Here is a 19,243-nt window from a genome sequence, read left to right on the forward strand (position 1 = left end):
TGAAATCAGACACCAAGCTGCACATTGCAATCAAGCTGTGTGATTAATCATAAATCACAAATTCATGCAATAAGGATTCTTCTGTTTTATTTTCTATTCCCTTCTTAATAATTTCTTCTTCGTTGTTGTTGTTTTTCGGGGGAAAGGGGGGCAGTGGGATGAATTATAGCAAGCTGGTGTTTCCAACAAAATCAGTACTGATAAACATAAAAACATTTCTTCTCAAGATTAACGGCCAACTCAGTTTAGAGCTCATCACCTTGTGCATGAAGTTAGGACTGTCATAACTACATCAAGATTTGCATCACTCTACATTTACCTGCTGGGAAGCTTTTCTGCCATTTTATTGTCCTATTCTGCACTTCTTAATGCCTGTTTTCATTTTCACTATTCCAAATAATCCTGCTATTGATACACTCTCTAACCTCAGTGTTCACCCTTTGTATTACCATTCATTATACCCTAAGAATACACCAAGCAGGTTTTTGCTAGTTTTTCTGAAATGTGTATCAGATACACAGGCTTATAAAGGTCCCTGATTTCCACTGATAACTTAGAAAATAATTAGAATGACATATCTGTTGCTTTGGTCCTCAGACATGCATGAAAATAAAGAATTAATTCAATTATTTCGTCCTTAAATTTTCTTTAAATTTGTGGCTGGATATCTTCTGACTCCAGCAAATTAAAACATTAAAACAATATATTACATAGTTATAAAAGAACATTGGAAACACACATCACTAATTCCAGACTTGTTTAAAGCAACTCTCTGTAAATTCAGAGGTACAGTTTATTAGCTTTGGGTGGTGAGGCACTGGCACAGGCTGCCCAGAGAAGCATGGGTGCCCCATCACTGGAGGTGCACAAGGTCAGGCTGGATGGGGCCCTGGGCAGCTGGACTATGAGTGGCAGCCCTGACCCACGACAAGGGGTTGGAACTGGATGGGTTTTAAAGTCCCTTCCAACCTAAGTGATTCTATGCTCTTCACTTCTATCATAAGCTTGTCAAGGTAACATCCTAGCCATAATCATTTTTGCTTATACTGTTCCTCACACGATGGATATCTGAGATGCCAGTATTAAAAGCCTTAAAGTATTTAACAATATAAATTAGGTAAGTATTCAACAGCTCGCAAAGAAGGCTGAGAACCCAAGAGTAAAAGTACTCATCTCCCTCAATCCCAGGTCTTCTGTTGAGCGCAGCACCAAATGTTTCAGGAAATAGAGATTATTTCCTCAATGGCTGGTACCAACCAGGGATTTCCTAAGAAAAGTCAAGTTGAATCCATTTCTATGTTATAAAGTCAACGATGAAGTTTTCTACGCTCCCTATTTCATCTTTGTTCTCATTCACCATCATAACTATTTCTATGTATAAATATATTATTATGTTTATTGTGTTTTTAACCTCAGCAGAAAATCATGGATAGTTTACATGATACTGCCATGTTATTTACAGACATTTAATAAGCCATGCCTTAACACTGAAAAATTTGTATTCTCATAGACAAAAACGAGGGGGAGAAGGATGAGAAATCAAGCTAAGCAGCAGCTACATGAAGCAGTAAGACAATTTTTAAACTTCTTACTGCATGCAGCAAGTTGCAGATACTCCAAAAAGTAGTAATTAGTCACCTGACAAAAAAATGCCTTAAAAATGACACACACAGGTGAGCTATTAAATCACAAGATGATTGCTATTCTTTTGCAGACTTTCATTTGTAGACATTAGCCCCACATTTCTTCCTTCTAGACTGACCATCCCTTTAACACTTTCCGTTTTCTCCCATGAAGCCAAAAAGCAGTAAATACACCTTGCTAGAGATAGGCACTTTACAGCAATACGCCGCTGACAAAAGGCAGCTGCTCTACAATTTATTTGTTTTCACATGTGAGGTTCTACCAGGCTCTGATTCTAGATTTAATATGAAGCTCTTTTTTTAAACACGAAGCACAAAATATACTCAGGAACATTTTCCAATACCTACCTGTATTTTCATAGTGCAATCTGAACATTCCCCCTGTGCAACTGAGATTTCAAAAGCATTAAAAATAATTCAAATTATGACATTTTAATGGCTTTGAAATTAAAATTTTCTGTAGTATTTATACAAAAACCAGCTTATTAGTGCAAGTTTTTTCCTATACATCACTATAGCAAACCATGGGGGTAAAAGATTTTTTAAAAGGTTATTTCTTGCTATACTCTCAAAATCAAATCTACTTTTCCATCAAGCAAGCCAGAGGAAAAACGTCACAATTAAATGGTTCATAAATATAACACTAAAATTACTACTTAAGTCAATGTAATTGAACAGAAATTAAAATGTAGTTTTTAATTGCATATTACAACTTAAATGGTAGCACTTAGCAGAAAGTGTTAACTCATTTATTTTTTAATTGTTAGCTGCTTCAAGGCAATTGTTTTAATGCAGAAAAAAAGTGAGAAGCTCTTCAGTAAATTTGATTGTAGGACACTCAGGCATGCAGATCAAATAAAGTATAGGTTGAATAGGTAATTAGGTTTGGCCTGTGATACATTAATGTGTGGACAAACTCCCAAGGAAAGGGAGCAAATGTTTTTAGCTTAATACCCTCTCTGAACACCACTCTACTTGGATACTTAAATGTGGTTTTGAAAGTATTTCCATTTGATAGAGAAGATAACACTGCACTGCAAGTCTTCCAGAACACATATGTCTATTAATTGTTGAGGAAAATAATTCTGCAGCGTTCACAAGCTTCAATAAATAAGTGTGTAAGGCAGTAAGTCCACAACAGACTGCTGGTGGCAACCTTTCTGTAACTGCTTGATGCAAGCAAGTCTTTGGTCATACTGTTAAATTTGCTAGGTAAGATGAACCCAAAGCCATGCAGATACATTGAAGCACATGATTAGTCCTTATTCCTACAGAGTGTTTTCGCTTGCAAGATTATTATTTGTCTCCCAAAATACCGGGCAGACTAAGCAAGTCCAGAACACTTAACAGCTTTGGGCAGTACAAAATACACTCTTCCTTAAAGCACCTCGGTACACTGCATGGTACTGGGATTTTGAAACTATTAACATATGAGATTAAAAAGCATACAATATTTTAAACCATCCTCAATCTAACTTTTCTGACATGACACAAAACAACTCTGAATTCTGGTTATGGAGAATACACAGAAAGAAAAATAATCTACTGTCCCACTGGAATACGTCTGCAAGAATTAGAAACAGTATCTGAGGACCCCAGGGAAACTACCTGGAAAACATCATGAACATGGCCCACACTAAACTTTTTAGCTCATACAGTCATACAATAACATAGGAAACAAAAAATCTGTCAAGCTTTCATGAATTCACAGATCATCCATGTTTGATGACAACTTCACGCATCTGCACTTCAAAAAAAATCCAAATTTCAAAGTTGTTCTTAATTATCATGAAATAGTGTACAACTGAAAATAAGGGCAACAGCATTTCAGCTGCTTAATATGTACGCATTGAATCTGCCCGTCAAATTACCGGATATAAAAACAAATTGGGCTAATTAAAAAAATCAAGCTTAACCTTCCCTTTTCTCACACATGCAGATTTTCCCTCCCACAGTTTGTGGTCATTTCAATTCTTGTTGTTTTCTTAGTGTTTTATCACTAAGCAAATCTTCCAAATAAGGCAAGCAAAGAAAAAGCCCAATGCAGCAAAACCTGCGTGGATATCCATTAGTATCAGTAGAGACATGCATAGCTTAGTTTAAAAAAATAATAATAATAATACAGAAAAACCCACAACAAATATTACGTCAGTAACTTACTACCTAGACTCTCCATTGAAATTATTTCCTGTTATAATTCAAATTTCCAATGTGAATTAGCAGCACCACCTAAAAATAATCATAAAAATCGAAGCACTGTTGTTTTCTTTGTTGATGTGTGCATTTTAACAAACGAACCCAGGCCCAGTTTCTCTCACACTGAAGATGACAACACCACTGTAAGGATGCCGGATGGTCAGAATGCTGGCCATCCAGCATTCCAGTTAATTCCTTAACCAGCCCCACGTAAAAGAAAATCTGATGCTAAACACCACATAAAATCTGCTGTTTTCATAAGTAAATGCATGCTGTGAATGCATGCTTACTTTGTGGAAGTCCGAAGGCTGCAGCAAAACACACATTTTCCTTTCACAGAACAGCACTCAATTGCAAATGATGCACGAACCTTCTCTCCTTCACAACATGCATCTTGAGTACAGGCACCATATTTTTTACTGAAAATGTTGGAAGTGCCTCAGCTGACATGGAAAACAAACCTCTATCACAGTGTGCAATTTCTCATAATCAGTAAAGAGTGCTCTCCTTTTTTGCAGGTTTGGGCATGTAATATACTACCCAGTAACATTTTATAAAGAACTGTTCAGGCCAAATCATTTGCATCCCAATTCAAAGAGCACTTAACTTCAAATATGGACACAATTCCTATTCATTTAAATAGAATACAATTGCATGCTTAAGTGTGCTCAATGGAGGGTTCGAAGACTAAAGGTGATATATTCAAGACTGTATCCTGCCTGTCAAAAGCTATACAGAAAATGGTTAATAACCAGATTGAGACTCTCTGAAAATCTCTAAGAGGCAGAATACTTATGACAGTAGCATTAAGTCATTCCTCAGCAAGGCAGGATTACGTATTTATCTTTACTAGATAAACAAAAGCCAAACAACTCGCATCGCTTATTTAGTTGCTGGAGTTTACCCTAGATTATAATTTCTGAGCAATTTCTATGAATAAATGTGACCAGAAGCCATTACAGTCATGATCTTCTAGAGAAGAGGAGAGAAGCATCACGGTACAAGAAAGTAAGTTGCTGAATCTAATCAGATTTTTTTTTTTTTTTTTTTTAACTGATTTGTTTGAAAAGGACAATACAAAAGTATTGGGAAATTAATATGTATTTTAAATTATAAATTAAAATTGGATTTATTTGAAGCTAGCTTCTTTCTCCAATTTAAAAACAGCCAAGAACATATCAAGAAAAGTAACTATTTTGCAACAGTCTGAACACTTTAAATTTACATCAAAAAGCTGAGAATAGAAGCAGTGAATTGCACTACAGAAATTAATGCCATAAACGGCAAATTCTTTCTGATCCCTAAGTTGTGGATCCTATGAAAATCCCATTTCAGAGATATTTCTAGATTTACAGCCCCCGCCTCTCATTCTTCTGGTGAAATTTCAAGGATACAGTGTGTCACAGCTGAACCCCTCTCCCCGTTACATCGGAGGGGCAGGAGCAAACCAAGCACACATTTACTCAGGCTTCACCTCTTCCTGCAGTTTCTACCCCATATGGTCACAACTGTAACCTCCTTCTTATTTCTCCACTCTTCCTTTCTACATTAGAGACCAGAGTGACTGATCATCAAGGGAGATGACAAGGAGGGAGCACTGACAAGAAAAAATCAGGATTTCCAGTGCTCCTGGCCTCAAATGGGCCAAGCTGGGCAATGACGACTAACATTTACAAAATCAGCTCCTTGTGAATTTATGTAAAACGGATATAAGATTCAAATCAGAAGAGAGACTTCCAATGACAAGAGTCAGAATTTCAATGTCCAATTGAAAAAGATGAAATCCCAATCACTCACAGGTAGGTTCAAGGTTTCTCTTATGTCTGCTACCAAGTCTTTCTGCAATAGACAATGACCATGTCAGCCTCAGAGAGGAAACAAGACTTGGGACACGCAGCAAATCAAGACACCAAGTTCTAGAAGTTAATGTAACAGAACTGACATTAGCCCTAGAAATTACACAGGCCTGGTTTGGACACAAGCAGGTGTCTACACAGAGGTCATAGTGCAGCCTAGTGCTAAAACAGAGCTGCAATTGAAAAGCCCTACACATCTGTCTGCACAGATTAACCCTCTGAACAGCTAACTTCAACTTTTGGGTGCTTTTCAGGCTCAAAAAACTGAGGTCCAAATATATTTATATATATATTAAAAAAAAAAAAAAGCATGTGTATAACTGTGGTCAGATTGAATTATGGCTACAAGGCACATAAATCACCCCTGGAAGCTATAACTTGACACCACACAGCAACAGCATGTGGTGAAATCAGACTGTATTAGTCTGTACAGTACAAGCACCTACGTTGCTATATTTGATTAGACAAAAAGATTAAAAAACTAAATCGAGATCAGGAAATATCAGAAAAAAATCAATTGTATGGCCTTAATTTAGTTCATATCCATGGCTGATCATCTTTTTAATTTTTTTTTTTAATAAAAAGGTTGCATGACAGTGTTTATATATCATACTGTTACTACACATAATGAACATGTCCTTACAGAAATACGTATTTTGCCTGTTCGTTTCCTTTACACACACTACCAGAATTGTCTGGATTGAAAATAGGTACTGTTCACACAATGTTTTTCACTTTCATATCAAATAATTGATATTTTGATTTTCTATAATCTCCTAAATGGTTCACAGTGTAACTTTCCTGCCTATATACGTTGACATAACTAGTTTGAGGCAGCATGAACGTGGTACATTTGAGAGAAGATTATTATTGACTTGCATGTAATCACACCAATGCATTCTATAAATGAATAAATACAGAAATAAAAAGTTTCCTATGCTTTGTTAATCTATCCAACCTAAAATAATAGGTCAAGGACAAGAAGACAGAAGGAAATGCATAAATTCCACATTCTTACATTAGCAGTGGCTCAGCAGGTATTTATTTCCAGTCTTTTTCTATTTCTGAAATATTTCCCAACTCTCCAACTCTTTTGTAAGCCACTTCTGGCATTAATACCAGCCATAACAACTTCATTTTCTCTGAACCTACCACTGGCATAATTTCTGTTTTTTGTTTTGTATTCACAATTGCAGTTTGTTTTTTAATCTCTGTTACACCACTAAAGAAACCAACTTGAGATGTTAGTCATAGAATTTGTCAGAATCATCCTGCAACTTAATTCTTCCATAAAAAAAGCTGAGAAAATTAAAGGCACTGCATATTTAATATAGCAGATGAAATGTGGGACCTCGTACCCACGGAAAACCCAAAAATTAATAAATACTATTTTAGGGGAAAAAAAAAAAAAAAAAAAAATCACTCTTTGCTCTTCTTACAGGCATTCAAGTACAAAGTGAAGTCCATAGAGGCATAAATATTTAAGGTACAAGTCTGAAAGAAACACTATTTTCTGTATTAGGAGAAAGAAGATTCAAAAGGCAGAAAATTGTATTTCTTCTCAACAAAACTTTTAAAAATTCCCTATTTGGCCAGATATTTGCAAAGTGTACTAATTTTGCCAGAAACAAACTGCTTTGTTTCAGCAGTCACAGAAATAAACAAAAAAGATCAGTCATAAAATCAACAAGCCATTGGCTGTTCAGTATGATATTTGAAAACTCTGAAGTTTTTCAAGTATTCGTCTATTACAACCGGGTAGCTTGTAATGAGGAACAAAAAAAGGAAGAGAATGAATGCTGTGCGTGTCTGGGATGAATAAAACATACAATTTTTGAATAATTGAGGTGATCATCGACTGCACTGGTAAATAAAGTCCTATCACCTGCTCTGCAAACACAGTAACAGAGGAGTGCCTTCCCCTCACCATCTCAGTTGCTACCATGAATGTTTCACTAGTAGCTTTCTGCTCCACAGAAGAAAGATGTATATTTGGTTCTGCACTTGTTCACAGGGCTCAGGCAAGAGCCTCAGTATGTTCTATAGGTAGGTATAAATACCTACGTTCAGCAGTATGTGTTTGTAGGACACAAGTAGCTATTTCATTAGCTCTAAAGTAAATACGAAAATTGTAGGAGTTACCTATAGGACGGGCACTGAAGAATTCTTGTAAAATGTAAAAAACAATATTCTACTCAGGCTGAGTCTGCTTCCTCTGCAGAAACACAAAGCATAATAAACTACAGCCTAGAGTCTTCTGACTTAACACTTTCAGTACTGTGCTGATGCAGATTTTTCTTTTTTTTTCTTTTAAATGAAGTTATCTTTTCAGTGAAACTACAATGCTTAAGGGTTTGGTAATAGAATACTGGGATTTTCACCTCAGGGTCACTAAATTCGATATGGCCCAGATCAATAGTGACTCAAAGTCATCACCATTTGATGAGAGTTTGGAGTTCAGGTTAAAATGTATTATGAGCTCAGGCTGGCTCCTAGTGAATAGCATCATAACTGACACTAACAGGTATGGTTGCTGGCAGTCTCAATATAGAGGCTTAAATTCAATGGGCATACAGAGTGATTTACTTTCTCAACCTACAGCAATCTCTCTGGGTCAGGGTCGAGGCACAGCAGCAGGACACCAGGAGCAACCTCAGACTGCCACTTGCTCACATTTATCTGTCCCATGAATAAAAGGGAGTTAGAATACAAACATGCTTACCACATACTATATATGTTTCACTGCTTAGAAAAAGAAAACTGAGTATTTCAAAACTAGATGACCTCAGGTAGCACACAAAAACAGTATAACCCTTCCCCTAGAAGGCCAACTTATGAAAACATCTGGTTTATACAGCACCTTAATCCTGCTAAGATACAAACTACTTGCTTAAGGCATTAACATTTTTTAAAAGCCTGGAAACTGCATTCAGGTAATCCGTCATATGATGTCTGATTAGAACAAGCACCATGTTATTTGCTACTAAAGAAAAAGCATACTCAGATTTCAAAGCAGCACAGATGTGGGAAGATTCAAGGCAGAAGAGAGCAGGTGGCAGGCTGGCTGGCAATCACACAATGCGCAAGGTTATAAAATGACTAAAATTTAATTGTCAAAACCACAGTCTTAAAGCTAACAGAATGATAATTCAGCATTTGTACAGCAGTTTGCCTTATAAAGTTCTGAAGCGGAGAGGTACTTCATGCAGGTAAAGTTTGGTTATTTTACAGCATTGTTCCACAGTCAGCTTTCAAGTAAAACTTTTCACACACTTTATCAGCACCCCATCTATGAAATACAGTGCATGAATGGTCCACAGGAAATAAAAGTACTAAGAGCATTTTAACCAGAAAGAGTCTGGAAGTGTGGAAAATGCAGGAGATGCACATTATCTAAGTTCCCATCTTTGTGCACAAAAATAGTTGTTACTATTCTTACTTCAGTAAAATCAAGCCAGGTGTTCCAGCAATATCAAAAAAAACCCAAATGCCAAGAAGTGCTGCAGGATTACATGAAAAACAAAAATAATGAGAAACATGATTTTTTAATCGATACATCTGGTCCAGCTGGAAGGGATCAGGCACTGTCTTTCTCCACCTTTATTTCCCCTTAACAGAGCAAGCAAATATCAAAAGGTCAAAAGTATTCATCCCTCACTGAGGAAGAACTAGGAAACCTATCTTCAGAGATGAATAAAGAGTAGATTCCAGCGGGAGAAGATGAGGAATGTGTAAACCAAAAGGAATTATAATCCTAGCCCCACTCAGGACCATGATAAACCTCCCACTGATTTCTCAAGGGCCAAGATTTTCCTGCAGCATCAACACATTATTCACATAGACAATGGACTCTCATGAAAACGTGCATCACAAATCATGTAAAATCTGATCAGAATGAAGATTACGAGAGAAATCCCACTTGGAGAGAAATTATTTTGAAATGATTCATCAATAAAATGAGTCCAGAAATGATAAATACATATATTTTTGCATGAACATGTGCAGAAAGGACAGAACAAGTTCAAATGTAACATACTCAGATGCTCTTTTTAATTCCATCTCTGCATCTACAAACCTCTGGTTGCTCCAGAGGAAAATGAAGGGTTAAGCAGCTACAAAGTAATGCAATACTTTACATGTAGGCCAACAAAATAACACAACCAAAAGGAAGACCTGGTGAAACTTCTCATTTTCCTTACCTCTTAACAAGCATACACAGAACACTTACTCTAGTCCATTTTGGGTGACAGATAAATAAAAATCAGAAGCTAAGAAGTAAATTTAGCTACTTATATGCTCTTAATAACATGGAAGAAGATCTAATCTGGAAGTATTAACATTCAACAACCGAAGAAAATAGCTTTAGGAATAAAACTCTTAAAAGTACAGAAAGAATTTTCCACTGGTATGAGAATGAGCTTTTAGCAATTCCTCTCAGCTTTGAGTCATGCAGTCTGCACGAATAGTGTAAACACAGTTACATGAATTTGCAACTTAACGCTAGCTAAGTACATGGTTTTTCTCATATAGAAGAAGTCTCAGGAGTCTCACTGCACCATTTCCATGCTCTCCAATACAATCAAGCCTGCTTGCACTACTTTCAACAGAAGAAGTTCAGGAATGGGTCAGGCAATCAAACAAAGGTTTCAAACGTGGTGAAGGTAACATGCTCTAGTTACGCTTCTCCCCCTACATGTGCTTCCAGATATGAATGTAAATTTGTTTGTTTCAAATAAATCTTTATATATATATTTGTGAAAGGCTGTAAGTAACAGGACGCGATAACCATTCTGCCTAGAACAGCCTGGAATGGACTGGAACAGTCACTTAGCTTAGCTTTTCAGGGCTAGAACCCAACCTATTCAACTTTTCCTATTTAGTATATATTATTTTCAAAATTGACTTTTATTGCTGATCGATTCTTCCTGTTCATTCATTCTTAGATGAGTACATCAGAGAAAAATCCAGACTACTGCTGAAGAAAGAACAATAAATATCTAAATTTTCCTGTTATACAGCTTCAATGCATCTAAATTCACAAACCTAGTTTTCCAAAGAGAGCAGATACAGTGTTTCAAACTGTGCATTTGTCATGATACAGTACTTTCCAAAGAAAGGAGTAAAGAAAGTAAAGTTCTCCTCTAAGGAACCAAAGACAACAGAGCAAAGAAGCTCATGGACTATGTGCTTCATGGACAAAAAGCCAGACATAATCACCTAGACCTGCGATAGGAACATCAAGGACAACTCCAATACACTATTTATGGGTGGATGACATAGCAGCATACTATTTTATCAAGCCAGTTTGATCCTTTCACATGGGTAACCGCTCCCTGGCCTCACGTACTCTACACAGTGCACATCCTTAAGCCAACGTAAGGAAAAAAAGCCCCGCAAACCCAGGAAGCTTTCATATGAGTGAAGCATGATGATCCCAAGAAAAAGTCTGATGGCCAAACATTTTATGGAAGAGAAATTTATTCCTAAGACAAGCAAAACTTAGATACCAATGTTACACACACTTTGTTATCTGTCTGTGAAAGAAGTGATAGGAGGTAGGAGCGGGATGCTCTTCATGCTCACATCCGTGACGTGTAGCAGAAGAAAACGTACCTTTCCACAGCAGAAAATCCACTGAATGACAGTCAGAAACAATTCACTTGTGGTACAGTCAGTTTCCCAGTCAGCTTATTACAAATAAAATGACACTAACATCCTTATATTGATATACAAATGACTCCTGCAAGCCACTACAGCCAGTGAACAGACATTCTCCAATTCCTTGTACGTTTCATGGATCTGCTGTTCAGTACTACTATACCAAACGTTGCATTGCAGTTTAGCTGTTAGCTGTCAACCACACCTCATCACAGCTTGCTCAGGCCAAATACCCTACCTACACAGTATACTTTCAAACTGCCCAACAGTCCCCAAAATTTTAACCCCATTTGCAACAGAATGCAATTCTGAAAGTAAACTCATGAGTCAACTTTATCAGCACTGAACCTCCGCAAATGAGCGTAGAAAAACAAGTTACTTACGTTCCAGTAAGAGTTCTTCAATATGTCTTCATTTCTTTGACTCTTATGTCTGAAAGGATGAACAAGGATACAACTTTTGTTCCCTTAGCAGTGTCTCTGAAGACACAACTTCTACTCACTCTGTGTGGAAGGTGCAAAATTATAGACAGAATAGGCTCAGTCTCATTCAATGAAAACCCAAAGAAAGACTTTCATAGAAATCCAAGGAAAGACTCCAGCCACAAAGACTGCTTGCATTAAGGAACACAAAGCAATGACTGTGAACACCAGTTCCTAACTCCCAGTCAGCTTATCTCAGAATTAAGGACAGGAGCTCTTGCTTAGAGAAACTGGGTGTGACTATGCTCCAGTGTGTAAGGATTCAGAGTTTCAATTCTTTACGCAGAAGTCAAAAGCTGAGCTTTCTGAGGAAAAAAATTATAACAGAAATACAAAAGAAAACAATGTGTGTGTGTGTGTATAAATATATATACATATATAATAAATATAAATAAGACGGAAAAAGAGAATTAATAGGCACAAAAACACACAGCAAGAAACTTGGCAACTGAAAAGTCATGAAGCCTAGCAATACAGTACTGGAAGATGATTAAATTTGACATGCAAATGTAAATTATTTTAGTAAGAAAAAAATAACGTCTGCCTAAAAACAGAGATGGTCTTTTTCACAGGCTTGAAAAAAAATCAAAGAGTAAGAAAATCTTCAGCACACAGTAAACGGACAACAGCAGCAACTTCTTTCACTGTTTTTGACACTGAAGTCAACATGTTGCCCTAACTTCACCCTGAATACAATCCTTCTCACCTCAGTCTGTCCGGCAAGACAGATTTTCAAGTAAGGAGATCAATTTACAACATCTTCGTTCTTGTCATCTGTATAATTCAGTACTAAGATGAAAACTACACATTCTCAAGCCAGTATGTTTTAATAACATTTACCAGAAGTTTATTGCAGTAACTGCCAGTAAGAACCCCGACCTCTAAGCAGCAAGAGTCTTAACAATAGGCATATATCATATTCTAAGTCAGACCAAATATACAAAATACATAAGGAGTTTCATAGTCAAAATGTGATGCATACAGATATTAAGAGCATAATAAAGCCCTTTTTTTTTTTTTTTTTTTTTAAAGCATAGAAGAATCAGTTCTGGAAAGTAAAATGTTATTAACTGCAATTAAGAGAGAGAAACAAGCCTCAGGTAACCTGACAACAATATTTCTACTAATTTCTAGAGAAGGAAAAGAGTATTTATATTAGAAGCCATAGAGAGCTTTCATATGATTTAATCAACTACCTCCTATTTTAACATTTTCAGTGTCATTACACAAATTACACTGAACATAATCTCTACCCAACAACTAAAATTCCTCTAGATTTCACCTATACGCAAATATGGTTGCACCTATGACACCCCATTTTCTTAATAGGAAAGCAAATGAAAACAATTGAAATATATAACTAGATTCAAGATTTTGAACTTGCCTTCTTTTTGTGCGTTCTGTTCCTGTTTCCCAGCCAGTCATCCATCTGTTCCTCGATCTCTTCTATAGAAGCTCCATGGTCATAGGATGGCATGTATGCACTTGATTCCAGAACAGTGTATACAGGGAATTCAGATTTTGGTTTCTTGACTTTAGGCTTCTTCTCTTCTATACAGAAACAGAAAAGAAAAAAGTAATGCTTCAAATACTGCAGAGAAGTATAATTCTGAAGCAGGCTTAGCTCCTCAAATCCGAATGCTATATCCAGTTTTCATTTTGGAACTGTCTTCAGTTTCTTTGTGAAATAGATAACTTAGAAAGCTGCATAATCATTTTATTTGCTTTTTGTTTTGTTTGTTTTATTGCTTTAAATAGCAATGCATATACTTAGCACCTCTTCTACCTGCAGCTATGACTTAAAGAGTGCCAAATGTAGAATGCCTCAAAAACACAGCTAGCTCCTGTCACTACTACAACATCTGACAATTAAGATTAGTAGAAGCAAAAGCACAGGGAGCAGTTACAACATCTCCAAAGTCTTGCTAGCTTTAAAACAAGAACAGCAAAGGCAGAAAAGTGAGCTTTAGACAGTTCTGTATTACTTTGTGGTTAGCTGTGTTGTGAAAAAACTCCTAAGCCAATAGATAGCTTCACTGTTCTCAGATTTCACTAACTACAAATAGGTTTGTTATCACACCTTTAGGAATATTTAAATGTTGCACCTCATTTCCCAAACTGACAACTCTTTTCTGCTTCTCACTGTCCTTCAAATAGTATTTGAAGTATTTGAGATTAGCAAACCAAGGGACACCAAGGAAGGAGGGACAACAAGAGCAATCTAAAATCCAATAACTGAAAACAGACGTACTATACTACATGACCTACATGAAAGAAAGCCTCAAGATTGACTGAAAATTGCCAGAACTCTAGGAAATAAAAGAAGAGGATCAGAAAGAAAAAGAAGCTAGAACACCCAGAAGCACCCAGAAGCCTCAGGTATATCTGAGTGTTTGTTCTTTTTTTAACTTTTTCTATTCCCATCTCCAGTTTAAGCAGTCCATGCTGCTTCCATTTTTCCACTCCCTACTGCATGCCTGTGTGCTCCTCTTTTTTTTCTGCTTTGACAACCATTCAAACATTTAATAAAGAAATTCAATTCACAAATCTAGCAGGAATTTACATTCACACTCTTAACAAAGAAAAAAATAGCCAAGTCAGTTAAAGATGGTGGGCAAGAAAGAGGAGAATCACATTTCTCATTAGGAGCGAGCCACAAGATCAGCACATCTACCTGCCTCTGCAACCATATCCCAATCTTTTCCCAAGCAGATAAAAACAGAATCTATTTTTCATGAGCTTCTTTTTAAAAACAATTCCTAAAGAGGACAACTGCTCCCCTGCAGACAGCCACAGAGAATTCCTTTTCTTAACACTCATATGTATACAAGGACAGCACTGGGGGATGCGTTTCATGTGTTTCCAACACATTCCTGGGAATCAAATACTTACAAAAACAACGACTGGAGCATGAATAGTCTTGACAATACTGGTGCAAAATTTTTTGCCTATTTCAAAAGAAAATTTTTTTAACAGCCAAGTAATATAAATCAATTGTTATCTCATTTTTCTCCAAAGCCGCTACATGCAGCAGCTTCTGAAGTCAGTGCTCAGATTTACAAGGACAAGTAACAACGACTTCACAAACTATTCACTGCAAATGCATCAACAAAAATATTCTAAGGAGTTACCTTAAATGACAATTCCTATCACTGCAAAACCACAAGTGGTCATGTGGAATTACGTAACAGTGAGCACACTGATACAGCTGAATTTTCATGTATTCTGCACCTCATGAGTCACTTTTTGCTAATTTTCACTCTCAAAAGATGCAAATAGCTAACTTTAACATCAAAATTTAGAGCCCAGTCTCTAAATAGATTACCTATGCTCCTTTTTTACTTATAGAAGTAATTCTGTAACAGTATTTCCAGAGGGCACTGCATCCCACTTTAAAATCCAGTATTAAAGACAGCATGTGGTCCTTCTTCAGACAGATGAATGAGAGAAGAAGACATGAAGCAGATAAGACATCCTTCTGTTTTCAACTACCAAAGGAAAGAGAAATCTCACCTAGAGAAGATGGCTGTATATTCTCAAACAAGCACACAACTAGAATTAAAAAACCTGACTCCACTTTCTCCTATGCAGACACTAAAAGATGAAAGAGTTCAGCGTATCCTTTACATATCCTTTACAATGTAAAGGCTGCCATACACACCGAATTTAAAAAAAATAAACAGAACTGAAATCACACCTTACACACAGGACTTCCCAAAACTCACTGAAAAGTTTCAACTCAGAATTTTCAAAAGCCTGGTGAATATTTACTGTTTGAAGATAGATGAGGAGTATTTATGATTTGAAAATAATGGCACATCAAGACTTCTGCTGGAATGGTAATGGGCTTCAAGTATTGCCAGTAAAAACTCGGTGTATGCACACTTCTAAAGAATGCAGTTCAGAAGTAATGACGCACAGTACTAAGCTTCGACTTCAGGCAACTGAGCACTGTGCTTCTTTTCAGTGGAGAAAAAAAAACAGATCATTGAAATTTAATTCTGCTGAACATCAGAAGTCACAGCAGACACTGAGGGGGAAAATCTATCTGTTTCTATGCTATTTTTTTGTTATCAGTAGTTCAGCTGGAAGACCAAAAGATACTCCTGACCTGACCTGCTGCTTTTCTCTGAAAAGAATAAGGTTTGGGCTTTCTACGTATTAAATGATGCCTAGAGAGCTGAATCCTGTATCAGCTAAGGCCTGTGGACAATCAGGCCTAGTGCTGCTGCCACAACTAGCATCTTAAGATGTGACACAAAGTTTTCAAACACAAGGTATTCCCTTAATATAGCCATTTCCTAATGGTGCTGGGTTTAGAACATGCAGCTATCAGGCCTATTAGATGCCTATGTCCCATGTGGGAAACAATATCCAGTTTCCCACATAATCCAGAATTATGATCAGAGTTACAGGTGCTCACATGACTAAATGCAGTGGAAATGGATGGCCTTGGTGAAACCAGAGCCAGATTTCAAGCTCAACAGGGTAAACGAATATCTTACTCTCACTGCTATATTCTGTGAATATTATATACCTGAATTGTAAAGATACAGTGTACTAACTCTTCTAGTTTATGAGGTAGAATTAAAAAAGGTAGCAGCAAAAAGTAAATGGATAATCCGATATCATAAGCACTATGGATACTGTTTGATTGCTGTATTCTCAGAACTGACTTCTATATACTACTGGTCAATCTGCAGTAGGAAAAATTAATTTCTCATTTGCTGAATTCATACCACAAGGATATTAAGTTTCCATATTTTCCACCAATACAACTATAAAGTTATTCACTAACAGATTAAATTTTACTGTGCATTTATATCTTATGGTTAACAAAAAGAGATGTAATTTGTCTGCTGTGTTTAAAGAGTGTACAAGATACCCATCAATGGGATCCTTAACACATAAAAATTAGCTAACTGTTTTACCCGTACAGTACTCACTATTTCTAAAGGCCTTCACCACTATTACAGAACTGGCTAAATGTTCTGTTGGTTTATGGCATAATGATTCAGGTACTGAAGTCTGATGAATGACTTGCAGATAATTTGGATTTGTTAGTCCTTCTGCCTTGTTAACACATTAATTTTACTGTATCAATGGCAGAATTAATAGTGACCGGCTAATGGTGATTTGCTTTATAATCTATCAGCTGTCATTTTCAGACAATAAGGAATCACCCAGCATTTTGGACTGACCATGTAATAATAGCACCTTTCTAATAAAAAGTATCAAGAATCTGTATTTTAAAGCTTTTTGAAAACTCTACTCTAATTTTACCTGTCAGATGATGGAACTGCTAAAGAATTCTAAGAGCATTTAAAACCTTCAAAGAAAAAAGACTACTCCATATAGGAAAGAAGAAAGAGGAGAAAAAAGTGCTGAACTTCTGTGTATGAGAGATGAAGCTGGAGTTCCTTCTCTCAGCAAGGCCTGTAAGCCTCCCATTTCAGCATCAAGAAAAACTTGCTGAAAAAAAGACACTGATGTCTTGAAAATCATAGAAAGCAAGGATATTGACTGTTATCCCATGCGTTGGTAAGGAAGAACAAACACAGGCAGACAGCAAGCTTTGTTGTAGCATGTCACTAAGATACTGCATCGCGATCTACTTCTCTTTCAACACTGTTCACTTACCAACCTAGCTATAAAAGATAAATAAGCACTTACAGCACTAAAATTTACTTAAACATGACACAAAAAAATTGCCATGTACAGCAACACAGTCAGATATACTACAACAGATCCAAAAGTCTGAAGAAATTGTTGGCCTAAAGTTTAGACTGTCTATTGAAAAAAACAAAGCAAACAGATTCAATATTGAAATTATGGGGCAAATACTTCTGTTAAAAAATTCAAATTTTTGTTTTCACAATAAAATCAATGGGATTACATGAATGCAGAGTCACAGAAATACACGTGCTGCACAGAGACTGAGAAGTTAGCTTATTTTTGAACATACAGACTAAAAGCTTCCTTAGTGATGGATATATCCTCAACTTCACAAAAATGCCCCACAAAGGCTTGATGCCTTTCACATCTCCTCTGAACACTCACTGTTCCCCATGTTTCTTGCTCTCCTCAAATACCTCATCCAATACAAGAAAGGGCTAGGTTAAGAATCTAATACTTAAGAACTAACTAATCTGCCTTGGAACAAACAAAAAATGAAACATGCCTCTTTTAAGCAAACCTCATAAAATTGTCTGTGAAGATGAACTTTTTTTTTTTTGTAAAGTCTGAAGCAAGTTTTGCAGGGAGAGGCATCACACTGACTAGCTACAACTGATACAACTGGAAAAAGCACCTGAGCTGCAAGTTCAGAATCCCTTCAGCAGGCCTGCAAAAACAGTCAGTAAAACAAATGATACTCAGTTTGCCTTAAATAGGCTTCAGAAGTAACAATTAAGTGATCAGAACATTCACATCCACACTAACAAAAAAACCCCCATGCATTATACAAAATAATTTTCTCCAAACCTGCTGTCAGCAACTTATTACTCTTTGGCAGGGATTAATACTAAACACAATAATTCAACATGTTTATCAATTATTTGGAAATAAATGAAAAGTCGCCTTTGGTATATCGCTGGATTGCATAAACTTGGGCAAAATCGTTCACAGTGAAGAGGAAACTACAGTAAGATTTAGGAACATGGACTGGCTGACAGTCTGGGATTATTCAAATCAAAAGCATTTTGGATCACCAATAAAATAAATTAGGCAGCTTAGGACCTTAGGCCATATCTGCACTTAAACACAACGTGTGCAGGGAGCCTTTGATGTAAGAGCTTAAAGTTACGGTAGCACAAGTGATCAGAAATGAGCTACCAGAGCTAGAGAGCTAATGCAAACTGTGATTCTGTAAACAGAACACTGATAACACTAGAAACATGATTTTATAATCAGAAGATGGCAAATATTAGAACACTATGTACAAAGCCAGGGACAATATCTGCAGCTATACTGAAAAACGATTTAGTACAGAAAAGCCGCAGTAATTAAGGGCTAAAGAAATGCTTTCATATAAAGAAGATCGGTAGATACACACAAGTTCTTATTGTACCCATGGACAAATGCTAATAATAAAAACCTGAAAGCTAGAGAAATCCACACTGAAATTAAGATACAACTATATAACACTAAAATTATTATTTAAACAAATCCCCTCATGCAGAGCTGTAGGCCACAACAAGGCTTCCTCTCCTCTGGGCTGAACAAGCCAAGAGACCTCAGATCCTCTCAATTTAGCATCATTTGCAAGCTGCCTTAGTATGCATTCCAAAGTCCTGCATCCAAAACACTGATGAAAACCCTAAGGAGAACTAGTCCCAAAATGGAGCCCTGCAGAACCCCACTACTGACTGGCTACCAGCCTGATGTAACTCCACTTACTACAACCCAC

General features: G+C 36.7%; 1 protein-coding gene across 1 annotated transcript in view; it reads right to left on the minus strand.

Moving 5' to 3' along the window:
* Positions 1 to 19,243, minus strand: part of DNAJC1 (DnaJ heat shock protein family (Hsp40) member C1) — a 94,219-nt gene that overhangs the window by 19,934 nt on the left and 55,042 nt on the right. The window contains exon 8 of the mRNA XM_042816898.1: positions 13,220 to 13,386. Coding sequence (XP_042672832.1) covers positions 13,220 to 13,386 — 167 coding nt within the window. The remainder of the gene's footprint in view (positions 1 to 13,219; positions 13,387 to 19,243) is intronic.

This window comes from Centrocercus urophasianus, unplaced genomic scaffold, assembly GCF_019232065.1.
Source record: "Centrocercus urophasianus isolate 14NV4802_14NV808 unplaced genomic scaffold, USGS_Curo_1.0 seq_16, whole genome shotgun sequence".
NCBI classification, from domain to species: Eukaryota; Metazoa; Chordata; class Aves; order Galliformes; family Phasianidae; genus Centrocercus; species Centrocercus urophasianus.